This window comes from Myxocyprinus asiaticus, chromosome 30 (genome assembly GCF_019703515.2).
Source record: "Myxocyprinus asiaticus isolate MX2 ecotype Aquarium Trade chromosome 30, UBuf_Myxa_2, whole genome shotgun sequence".
NCBI classification, from domain to species: domain Eukaryota; kingdom Metazoa; phylum Chordata; class Actinopteri; order Cypriniformes; family Catostomidae; genus Myxocyprinus; species Myxocyprinus asiaticus.
This window is the reverse complement of record NC_059373.1, coordinates 9,760,585-9,773,247: the sequence shown is the minus strand read 5'-3', so window position 1 is coordinate 9,773,247 and position 12,663 is coordinate 9,760,585. Positions and strand designations below refer to the sequence as shown.

The 12,663-nt window shown below is 39.6% G+C and overlaps 1 protein-coding gene across 2 annotated transcripts in view; it reads right to left on the bottom strand.

Moving 5' to 3' along the window:
- Positions 1 to 2,359: 2,359 nt before the first annotated feature.
- LOC127421184 (histone-lysine N-methyltransferase 2B-like) overlaps positions 2,360 to 12,663 on the bottom strand; it is a 47,962-nt gene continuing 37,658 nt past the window's right edge. For both annotated transcript variants that reach the window (XM_051664008.1, XM_051664009.1), the window contains 9 exons: positions 10,169 to 12,641; positions 9,941 to 10,057; positions 9,056 to 9,174; positions 8,537 to 8,665; positions 8,166 to 8,418; positions 7,741 to 7,848; positions 7,491 to 7,574; positions 7,175 to 7,304; positions 2,360 to 4,405 (listed from right to left, as the gene is read on the bottom strand). In XM_051664008.1, the coding sequence (XP_051519968.1) occupies positions 4,130 to 4,405; positions 7,175 to 7,304; positions 7,491 to 7,574; positions 7,741 to 7,848; positions 8,166 to 8,418; positions 8,537 to 8,665; positions 9,056 to 9,174; positions 9,941 to 10,057; positions 10,169 to 12,641 (3,689 nt within the window). In that variant the 3' untranslated portion in view covers positions 2,360 to 4,129. The remainder of the gene's footprint in view (positions 4,406 to 7,174; positions 7,305 to 7,490; positions 7,575 to 7,740; positions 7,849 to 8,165; positions 8,419 to 8,536; positions 8,666 to 9,055; positions 9,175 to 9,940; positions 10,058 to 10,168; positions 12,642 to 12,663) is intronic.

Below are 12,663 nucleotides of genomic sequence, written 5' to 3'. Positions count from 1 at the left end.
GTTTGGGAAACAGCTGGAAACAGGGAAATTCACTTATATAGTCTTCTTGTATGCAAAGGTAAAATCATAAAAACATGTCTGGGTGTATAACATTTTCCAAAAATATCTTCTGGGAAGTTTTTGTTTTTCTTTTCTTAAAAGATTCTTCATACCTGATGCAGCCCATCAACGGCCTGATAACAAGCTCATAAATGGAACCAGGAGTGATAGAGCAGGGAGAGATCTACAATATGCAGTGTTGTGAGTCCCAAGGTAAAGGAGTAAGAAAAAAAGCTAAATATCACGCAGGGGTTGCTGTCAGAAACCGCATAGCTGGTCTGCGTCAGGCCAACTGTAGCTATTCTGAAGTTTACAAGATCATAAAGGCAGAGAAAATCCCTATTTTCTATCAGCTATTAGGAGAATAGGTCAGCACTTTGAAACAAGCGATTTTGCCAGAAAGAAAGGATCTGGAAGGCCCGAAGCCGTCATGCAGGGATGACCACCTGCTGAAATTTACAGGTCTCAAAGACAGGACAAAAAGCCTATAAAACTGTCAGCAGAATTCAAGACCTCAGAAAACAAGACTCTTTCCAGAAGAGCAATAACCACAAAATTATCTAATGCAGGTTTTGTCTCTAGAAGTGTTAAAAAGCTATTGCTGTCTCAGAAAAACTTCAAAGACAGAATGAAGTTTTTGGCAGAATATGGAAAGTTTGATTCAGAGTGGTTTAGCAGAGCTGTGGAGTGATAAATCTCGATTTGAGTTGCATGGTGATGCTCCAGAAGATCTTGTGAGAAATACAATAATGAATGCATCTCTGTTGGAGACTTTTCAGCTGCTGATACTGGTGAGCTGCTTCACAGTGAAAACTCAATGCTTTGGAGTACAGGAGAATATTGCAGGAAGGCTTGCTTCCCACAATTGAAAAGTTGTTTTCTAAAGAGGAACAATCAGATGTTATTTTTCAACAAGACAATGCTTCTGCCCACACTGCAAGACCACCAAGAAGTCCATCAGGCTCATGTTTTGGCCTGGTCAGAGTCCAGATTTGAACCCTATAGAGAATATTTGGTCTCATCAGCATTGAGTGAAACTACATTGACTCTTCTTTCTGTAAAAAGCTGTCCGCAAGTTTACCCACAAGGCTAAAACTTTTAAAGAAATCAAAGTGAAAAACAATCCCATAACGTTAATTTATCTACTTGTTCAATTCTTGCTTATTTCCTGACCAATAATTTGTGGTTAAGACTTGTTTTAATGTTTTGCTATTTTTGGCTTGGCCCATTTTTATTTATTTTTGCCCAGGAGTGCACGCTGAATATTTTTGTTAACAAACTTAACTCTCACATTGGCCCATGGGTGCACAACAAAACAAAATTAGGTTACAACACAACGAAAAAGCCAGAACCCAATGAAATTACAGCACAACACAAAATTATCAGAAAAGGTTTAATTTCGTGTTGAGCTTTTCCATTGAGTTATGGCGGTTTTTGTTTTCAGCTTTTTTTTTTTCTTTTTGCATTGCTAATTTTGTTGTGCTGTTCAACCCTTGGCCAACATATTGTGGCTTTTCTGTTGTATTGTGGCTTATTGCTGTTGTGCTGTCATTTCATTTTGTTGTGGCTTATTTCCGCTGTGTTGTGGCTTAATTTTGTTGTGCTGTGGAGGTCAAAGGGTCTGGGAAAAACGTAAAAAAAACAACAACTTAAAAATGGGGACCACTCATGGCATCCAAAATATACGCTGCCTGGCCAAAACAAAAGCTGCATACTCTAATATTTCGTTGGACCGCCTTTAGCTTTGATTATGGTGCTCATTTGTTGTTGCATTGCTTCGACAACCTTATGCACCATCACAACATTTACAAAGACAAATTCCTTGTGCAAGTATACTTGGCAATAAAGCTCATTCTGTTTCTGATTTTTTTTCCCCATCCAGAGTTGCATTAATGTTTGGCCGAGATCTTGTATTGACGATGGGAAAACTGAACCACTCCGTAAAGTCTTCTCCAGCACATCCCAAAGACTTTCAATGGGGTTTTAAGGTCAGGACTCTGTGGTGGCCAATTCGTGTGAAAATGATTCCTCATGCTCCCTGAACCACTCTTTCACAATCTGAGCCCGATGAATCTTGGCATTGTCGTCCTGGAATATGCCCGTGCCGTCTGGGAAGAAAAAAATCCATTGATGGGATAACCTGGTCATTCAGTACATTCAGGTAGTCAGTTGACTTCATTTTATTGCCACATAACGTTGCTGAGCCTAGATCTGACCAACTGAAGCAACCCCAGATCATAAGACTGCCTTAAATCCAAACTGCGACTTTTTGTTTTTGGCCAGACAGTGTAGAACAATCAAATTTCAAGATTGTGTTCAAATAGTTTTGAAACTTTATTACGTACATAACATCATAAATAAAATAAAAATTAAAAAAAAAAAAAGTGCAATTTATCAGATTTTGAAATTCTTGTAAATATACAACTATATACAAAGATGGACTCCGAGTTAGATGAACTCTGAGCTCCCTCACGTTCAGTGATGGAATCAAGCCTCAGTCTTCATTTTTAATAATAAGCACACTTCAATTATGTACAAAAGCATGAGGAAATAAGGTTCTGGGAAGTTTCTGAAAAAACAAACAAATTAACAAACAAAAAGTTACATTGCATAAAAATCAAAGCTAGTGTGGGATTATCCCAGCATAATTTACGTCATTGTTTGTACTGTATTTCACTAGCTGTCACTGGTCTACTGAGCTACTGAGGTAGTCAACCTAAAGAGATGAGAATAGGCCAAAACGTGCTGTGTAAAGAAGGGTTTTGAAAGACACATGGCTATCAGCAGCTTGTTGTCTTCTTCAAGCTAGACCCCCGCATACATTTGTATGGTTTTGTGTATTTTTATTAATAACATGTGCATGTTAAGATGACTCGAGTCTCATAAAAAGTTAATCAGAGATGGGATTTCTTTTTAACTATCAACTTTAAACACAACACAAGTAATTCTAATTGGCAAAAAATAGCAACAGACCCCCAAAAACACTGGCCACATGATATAAAAGCACATAAAAACAGTGGGTTCTTAAAACTATCAAGATGTGGGCTTTGGGTGCGTACATACATGGGACAATACATCCTTGCAAATCTTTTGAAAAAGGAAATATCTGTACACGACTGCAGCAAACTGTGGGCAGTCATCTTTATATGCATTCAGGGCAAACAAATTCTAACTTTAAATATGTTAAACAGTCAAGGCATGAAATCTATTTGGGTTATTCTGCTAAAAAAAGTGGTTGTAATTGACGCATTCACTTGCACCAATATAAAAAGCACACGGAAAAACAAATGTACAATGGAAATGTTCCAGAAACAATAAACAGGCTCCCGTTTATGTTTCAAACCACTCTGCCATTTCAGAGGTTCTGTGGCATTTTTGGATGAAAAAGTAAGACTGTTTTGGTTCATATATACACTGAGAACATTTCTGGAAAAAAAGAGAAAAGATTATTAAGGTGCTGTTGAAGGCGACCTATCAAAGAACGCCTCTGAATCAGTAGCAAAAATAATCACACCCCTTTTCAAACTTCAGGGTATCTTCCATTATGAAATCCTCTATAAATTAGAACTAACAGCTGATTTAAAGTATCCTTCGGGTACCAGATTAAAACTACTGCATTTCCAGCCACCAGTGGCGAGATTTGAAAGGCATGATGGAAAAAAGCAGAGAAAGGACAAAGGACGTAGTTAAGTAGAGAGTACTCATTTATGTTAGCAGTTTGGAGGTCGCAATCTTTCATTGTTGAATCAAAGCGAATTACAAAATTCAACATCGACTGCCCAATCCTGTCCAGAATTTAGCATTAGCAAACCTTATATATTGGCAGGTTGTTGAAAGGTAAAATAGCTCATTCTAAGTAACCAGTCAAGACATGCTGGTGGTCTAAAAATCGCTACACGCCTGTTGAACTATCTGCAGATTGTGATCTGTTTATGTCGTTTTCCCTAATGTCCCTTTAGAATACATTCATCTTTGCACCCTTTAGCACTAATAATATGGGTCCCTTTCTTCAAAGACGATGGTTACTGACAGCAGACAGTGAACCATCCCAAAATTTCTCCATGATGGTGGAAATAGATTCCACCAATCTCTAGTTGAGGAAGCGTCGGCAGCGCCGGGCGCCACAGTTACAGTGCAACTTGTTGCTGGCATCTTCAATAGGGAACTTGTAGTCGTAGGTGAGCTCTTCTCCATGGTAAATCTTCCGCAGGGCGAAAATAACGATGTGCTTCTGGCCCTCCACATTGATGACCCTTGAATAGCAGTTAGGGTCACAGGAGTGGTTGATGAATCGTGCCGCATTTCCATGCATAGTGGCATCCACCACATCGAAGTCATCAATGCGAAACATGTAACAGCCGATGCCCTTGGGGGAGAGAGAGAGAGAGAGATAGAGGATGGACAAGAAAATACAAGCAGATTTTTACTGACCGGATTGCTATCCCAATTGAATAAGCACATTCCATTTACACTCGGCCACATCAATGTGTCTCCGCCAAACTGATATAAATCCGATCGTCAATTCCCACACTATATGCAAATAAAACAGACATCACTTACGAGATTGCTAAAGCTGGGCGGCGAATTTGAAAGATGTCATACTTGATTCCAAGTGACTTTGCACAGTGCACTTGTATGCCTGTGGTGCATCCCATTCAGAAGTGATCATCCCTATGCACTATTACCTTCGAAGGCTTTACTATCCACTGTGAAAGCTTTGGAGGACTGAAAAGTGTGGGCCTCAAAATAACGTTTATTCGCAAGTTATTTTATTGAAAATTTTGCTTGAATTATCATGATTGTTCTCCCTTCGAAGTGCCCTTCTGGGGTTGATTTATCCCATTTGGAAGTCAGGGTGTATGTGCGCACTGTGTATTTTTCCCCCTCTGGGCTTGTCGTAGATAAGATGCGCCATGCAACTGCGCTTATTGTCAGTGTTTAGTTTGTTTTGTCAGCGATCTAAGTCAAATAAAATTAGAAATAAGTTCTGTCTCTACAACAACATGCCTCTGTTCCTTTTTTATTATTTACTGTTATGTTTTGCATTTTTCCTATGCTGACGTACCGCTTTTTGGGCGGAGTTAAGTTTACATATGTGGCTTGAATAGCCAGATGCATTTCAGGGTTGCTGCAGAGTTTTTAAAATCAAATTTAAGACTTTTAAAGACCTTTTTTAAGACCTGGGGCCGGTTGCATAAAACCTTTTTAGACTAGTCTTACTAGTTAGTCTAAAATTTTGGTCTTAACTTTTTCAGTAAGTTGCATAAAAACTTAGATTGGTCAAATTTAAGACCAAAATGTGAGACTGCATACCCCTAGATTAACTTTGTTTACAAAGTTTGAAAGGGTTTTGAGTTGAGACTTGGTAGAAGACTTTGACTTCTACAATGGTAACAATATTTCTTGTTGTTTTTTATTGTTTTTATTATTTAGGTAAAAATCACTAAATGTGTACATAAGAATACATTTTGAAGCATTGTATTCCTCTAATAAGCTAATATTTTCAGCGAATGAAAACTATATTGAGCGTCCACTGTCGGACATTTTTTTAAGCTGTTCAGTGTCTTACTTTTCCCCACAATGCAATGTGAATTAGACTGTCTTTCTATACACAACTGTGAGCTTGTTTTATGCAACAGGCTTTCTATGATGTCTTTAGCTAGACAGACTAATTGTTAGACAAATTCTTAAGTTAATGTCTATGTTTATGCAATCGGCTCCTGAACAAATGACATTAATACCATATCCCCATACAAATACAAACCCACACAATCTCAAAATAAATCATGAATAACAGACTCTTACTTAAACTGGCAGGGGCACATATTCAACATGGCCTTAACACTGCATAATAGTAAAACAGGGTAGGCTGTATACAAGTTTAAGCTACTCAAGATATGTTTTTCACATACATCAAAATATAATTAAGTACCATAATAAATACAAATAAGAGGTCGACCAGTATTGTATTTCGCTGATATTATTATGTGTTGAAAGGCAATTCATCTGCCAATAGTTTTTAAAATTGGTAGTCTACATTAAATGTTCTTAGTCTTTCCTTCCTGTACTACATGAGTCCAAATTTAATTAAATTCTAGATGCAGTTTATGGTGCAACAAAAACACCAATAACCAAAAATAATAATAATAAAATAATAAATAAAGATCTGATTCCTAGCGGGGAACTTTTAACTTTATAGGCTGAAATACACTGAGGACTCTTATTTTGAAATGTAGGTTTCACTGCTTCTAGCTGCTCATTCAAACAGATAAGGGAAATTAAATTGTATACTCCTACTATACATCGCTTTACAATATAAACAATTACAAGTAAACACTGTCATATTTCATCAACAGGTGATCATTTGTGACAGTTTGTCATAAATTCCGATATGTCCTAATGATTGTGAACTGCTCTACAACAGCTGGAAACACTCACAAGCCCCCATGTGCTTGAAGAAAATACAACAATCATTTTTTTACTTTGAAGGACGCATTTATTTAATTAAATGGTATTCTTTTTAAGTTTGAGTATCATATTAGGTCATATCAGGATTCATGTCTTTCCGCTTCCAAATTTAAGACCTTTGTTGTATCATTTAAGATATTTAAGACTTTAAGGATCCGCGGGAACCCTGCCATTTCCACTTGAACGATTTTCGTCAGGAATGCGTCTCAAACCGCCTCCTGAGAATTCTCCTGGGGTGGTTTGAGTGATCGGATTTATACCCATCTCGAAGAGCATTTACACCTGGTCTTTTCATGATCGGATAGTTATCCAATCTAGAGGTAGACCGATATATCGGTTTTACCGATTAATTGGTACCGATAGTTGCTTTTTGCTCACTGTCAGCAAAACCCACTAATGGTCGACCTCTAATCCAATCAGTAAAAATGCATGAAGTGACCAAGTGTAAATACCCCCAATAGTATGAGATGAGCAACAAACCAAACAAAAACAACAACAGAAAAAAAAAAAAAAAGAAAAGAAAAAGTAATAGGATAAATGCTTAACCTCATGCACTTAACCTCAATGTAACGCATACCAAAAATAAATCATTAAAAAACCTCACACTAAACATCATACATTTTAAAGAAACTCAAACAAAAAAAGACAAATTCATTGTAACACATACCTTGCTGTCATAGTATTTCTCCCTCTTGTCTGTGAGAACCGAGCGGATGACAATACCAGCATACTCGATCACCATCTCTCCAGCCTCAATGTTCCTCTTGCAGAAAAGACCACGACCATGAATGTCGGATCTATAACAGGAAGAATATATAAGGCCTTGTTTACACTGAAATGGTCAGCTTTTGCCATTCGCCTTTTAAAGTTACATTTATAAAATCTCTTTTATTGGCATGGTACTCATTACTAGTTTTACACAAGAAATCTGGGCAAAATTGTCCTGCAAACTCACCACCCTGTGTCACTAAAAGGGGCATTACCTGTAAACTCCTACAGCCTCTTTAGATGTTTTCTCCAAGTGTCTAAACCTCATTGCCATCGGTAACTCTGTACTTGTTGCCCGTCTATAAGGTAAGTTGAAAGAAGTATGGAGAAATGTAGCATTACAAAAACATGAATTATAAATATCTTCATTTTAATGAGAAGCTTTCAATTAGTCTAGCACACATGTAGGTTGTACATGTTATGAGTAAAAAGTACATCTTTTACAGTTTTGTTATTCACACTAACCTGCTGGATTTGAGCATAACGTCATCCTCTTCATCATCACATGGCCTAGACTCAGGAAGCTGACGATGCTGCGACGCCAGGAAATTGAACATATCAAAAGTAGATTTTCTGGAGGGCAAAAAGCAAAGCAATTGGGGTCTTACACCTTTTGACCAATTAACTTCCATAATATTTCCACGACTTTTCCAGAGAACTGGCTGAGGAATTTATTTTTTATCTTTTTGAAGGGATAACACTCAAGAAGATTTCTAGCCAATAAAATATTTTTTAGAGCAGAGCATAACTACAACAAAAATAAACATTTCTATAATTTCTCATGATTTTTTAAGATTGAATTATTAAATTCCCTGACCGTAGGAACCCTGCCTTAAGCAATGATATTCTAAAATTTCTCATGTTTGAAATAAAAAACTACAGAGACTTACCGTTCATAGACCTCAGCACGAGCACAGCCACTGAGATTGATTGGTAGCTCCTCTTCCTGTTGCTCATGCTGGTGAAAACGGAAGAGGTGTGTCCGGCAGAGGGAAGCACCCTGAAGCTGCTCCAGCAGAAAGAGCACAGCATCATGGAGGACACCCAGCACCCTGGCACCATTTACCCTGCTGAAGGGCAAATGCTCCATACGACAGCCTATCCGTGCCTCCTGGACACCATCCATCACTGCCTTCCATGCCACTAAGGAAACGACCGTAGACAGATAATGATCCCAATGCATGAGAAGAAGAAACACATCATTACACACAGTCAATTTTAAGTGTTTAAATTTCATAGTATGAGATTACTCAATACTGACCATCCATACTGTCTGCTTCTATACTGAATCCATCTTCACTGGTAATTTGGAAGCGCAGGTGAGGTTGATACTGACTGGAAAACTTGTCCTGCATGCTAGGTGATGGAGAGTCCTCATCTGAACTCCAACCTGAAAAGATTATAGTTGCAGTAAGTTTTAAATGGCTCAGTTAAAGTTTAGATTTATTCAATTAGCTTTGGCGAATACTTAAAAGCAGTTGAAAACATTGAGTATTACTGCAGTCATGATCTCAAAGAAACGAATCACTTTATGCAGTATTAAGATTCTGCAGCTTATGGGTCAAATCAAATTCAAAATCAATCATATCAGTAATTTAGTACTTTAAAATGTGGACATGACAAATCTTTAACTCTTTAAAGGCTAACTACTGTTCTACATATTAAGTTGTAAACAGTCTGGAAAGATAAATAATTACTGATATTATCAGAGTGCACTTAATTTAATTGCTCAAAATATACATGTTACATAAAAAAAAGAAAACTCATGTTGTAATTTCACCTGCATAAGGAGCCCAGTCAGAGTTTTCGCCATGTTTGGAGCTCATCCATTGAGATTTGCCACTGTCAAGTGTATCCCTTCCCTGGGTTGCAGTGGGCTCTGATTCATTTAGAGGAACTCTAAAGAGTAGGACAAGAAAATATTGTGTCAGCCTATTTTTATGTATAACTTAAAAGAATACTCGACAAAAAGGTCGTTTACTCATCCTCATGTCATTCCAAACCTGTATGACGTTTCATCGAACACAAAAGGATTAAACTTCCAAAAAAGAAAAAAAAAAAAAAGTTTAACAGAATGTTGGTCTTGTCCATGCAATGAAAGCATAAAGGGGTCAGGGCTGTCAAGCTCAAAAAGGCACCATAAAAGGTTGTCCATATGACTCATGCACTGTTTTCTAAGTCTAAATTCTATGACTCCTAGTGTCATAAATTAGAAAGGCTGTTCCTCACACTGTCATATTTCAGTGAACATCTTGCCCTCTGAAATAGCTCCTAAATCTCATTTGCACTTGTGTATACTCAAACTTGGTCCATCAAGACTTAGCCACCAAGGTGCCCACAAAGGGACTCAGTATGGTGTCCCATGTCAAAAGAGCCAACCCCCATGTCTCTACAATATTCTGGTGCTTAGCACACTAAGCCGGAACAGTCTGAAGGTCTGTGCTGACTTTGGTAGATTAAAAGCTAAATGTGGAGTTATGGTTGATAATTCTGGTCTTGATTTAGGGATTTGAGATGAAAATCTCTACCCCACTTTATATCATCACCATGATATACTGTATCACCATACCACCTAGACCTACATGAGGGTAGTAAATGATGAAAGAATTTAAATTTTTGTGGGAACATTTCCTTTAACAATATGACTTTAAATCATCATTACTACCTTGCTTGTTCAACCACTTTGGATTTATTCTTCGGCTGTTCGAGAGATCCGGTATCCAGGTCATCAAAATCAAGGAAATCCTTAACACTTGGGGTCTTTATTCTAACCCTGTTCGATCTAAGCATTAGAAAAAAAAAAGATTACTATTACATAACATTATTAGAATAATAACCTTTTAAAGAAAAATAATCTTGTTAAAATAGTAGTTTGACTCATATTTGTCCTTGCCTGTTGAGGTCATCCTGGGAACTAGGGTCTGTCTGTTCCAAGAAGTCAGTCTTGCATTTTTTCACACCAATTTGATCAGTTGCTGAAGACACCCTCTTGATCTTGACCTGAGGCTGCAAGTGAAACCCAGGTGATGATTCACTTGAGTCAAGAGAGAGGTGTTTATTGGGGCAGGGAGAGACTTGGAATCGAGAAGGGGTCAGAAGACTGGGACTTATGTCACGGTGGCTTGCCATTGCTTTGTCTATTATCGCCTGGGCCAACTGCTTCTGCCTACCCTCAGATCCTGAGGCGTTCTTGGGCTTAACCACGACTGTGTTTTTTTCTATGGACTGACTGATACCATGAGGCTGGCTTCCAGTATCACTCTGAGGTATCCTCCGGATCAGCACTTGGGTTGACGGTGCTGCTCCACTGTTGCAGCTATAAGATATGATACGTGTTGGTGGGCTTTTCCCAAGACTAGCCTGAGCCTGTGGCACAGGCATTACTGTGACCTTAGGGACTGGTCGTTGGAGAATATTCCCACTGTGGATTATTTTCGCAATCTGGCTGATCTGGGTATACGAGGGGGAATTAGCACTAGCAATCTGATATGTGTTAGTCTGTGGGTTTTTCACAAGAATCTGACCGGCACGGTTGACTAGTAAAACCTGAGGTGAAGAAGGCATACTGGGAAAACATTGTGGCAGAGACTGCTCAGTCACTTGTTTTGGGGTGGCAATGCGTATGGCGATGGTACGACCCCTTGTGGCTTCCTTCGGCAGAGCTCCAAAACCATTCATTACAACTGGGCAGGGTGTTCCAAGAGGTGTTCCTTGTGGAGTAACGCACATGACGGGAGAAGAAGAGACAACATTGACAGGCACAGACAGTGGCAAAGAGGTGCCAACAGGCATGGTCATCTGGAGGGTTTGGGGTTGCGATACAGGTTGAATGGTAATTAAACGTCTTTGTGTGTGTCTAGCTGGCGTGATTATATTAATAGTTCTAGTACTACTTGAAGGCGCCACTGCTGCTGGTTTCTCAACAGGTGATGCCACATTCTTCAGACCTAATCCATCCCTGTTTAATAAATTTACTGATGAGGAATCACATGATTTCTCAGGACCAGCAGCATAATCTGTCCTGTCCAAAACCGTGCCGTCAAAACCAGCAGGTATAAAATTCCCACTGGTGTCATCCAAGAATTCCTCTTTTGAACTCTCTGTTGATTCATTGTCCACCAAGACTTCCTCCTCACCTGTAAAGGATGCATCTTGTTGGTTGTATACATCAGTGCTAGAGTCAACAAGCAAGTTCCCGATGTCTTGCAAAGAAGTTATTCCCTGAATGTCCTGTTCTTCACAAAGTAGGTCCATGGTTTGTGTCTCTGATGTTACCAGCTCAGCATTCTGATCAACAGAATCTGCTGTACAAGGATTTTCAAATGTGGAAGATGACGGAGTGCAAACTAGCTGCCCGTTGCCAAGGGTTCTGCCCTTGTTTGAACCAGTGCATTTTGATGGCTCAGTATCCTGACAATGAAAACTATTTCCTACTTCCTGAGAACCATCCTCTGCGTTGGCTTCACTTGCATCACTTTCCGAGTCATTGTCAGCTCCATCCAGCTGTGAGATAGACCCTGAGTTAGGATGGACAGTGAGACCTACCTGTGTAGAGTCTTTGGGAGCCTCACAGACCAGTACTGTGCGAGAGAAGTTTAGGTAATGGCCAGCATCCTCATCAGCAGAGTCTGCTTCCATCTTCAACTCTGAAGTTGAAAGACAAGGCAAGTCCTTCTTGCCAGCACTGACTTGAGTCACACCTGACAAACTGTTCTCCAACTCATGTTCTCCATCCCTGATTTCTTCAGTGTCTCCCTCACCACATTGTGGGTCACAGTGCAGAGCCACATTTTCATTGAGCAAAGCCTCATCAAATTCTAGCTTTGCATTCAATATCGAGGCCACTGCCACATCTGTGTCTGGATCAAAGTGTGCAGGAAGCAGTTCTTGATCTGAATTGTCAGATAAGGTGGCCATCAAGGAAATTCTGTGGCTTGACACACCTGCAACCTCTACTGGCTCTAAAGGGGCTAGGTCTTGTGGTCTTGGTGTGGTTTTGAAAGGCTGCTGAAGCTTTGGGGAGAGGCAGGGAGACAAAGGTAAGGTTGACGAGGGGCTTCGGAGAGCCGCTTGTAGGGGAGAGGGCCCTGAGGTGACGCTAGAGGGAGACAAAGAGGAAGGCCTCCCTCTTCGTCGAGGTGAGGTGGAGCTCATGAGGTTCTCAGTTGCACCGAGCGGTGAGACAGGGGGGTTAAATGAAAGTGACCTAGGGTGACCGGTGCCCCCTGATCGCAGAGTTATTGGGCTCGGTAGGACCAAAGGGGGAGGAGATGTATTTCGGCTACGTGTGGAATACCGCCTTGTTGCCCGTCGAGTTTCATCAAGGTCACTGATGGTCAAAATATGATGTGATGTGGAAACATTACCTGAGGAAGCATTTAAAGGGAA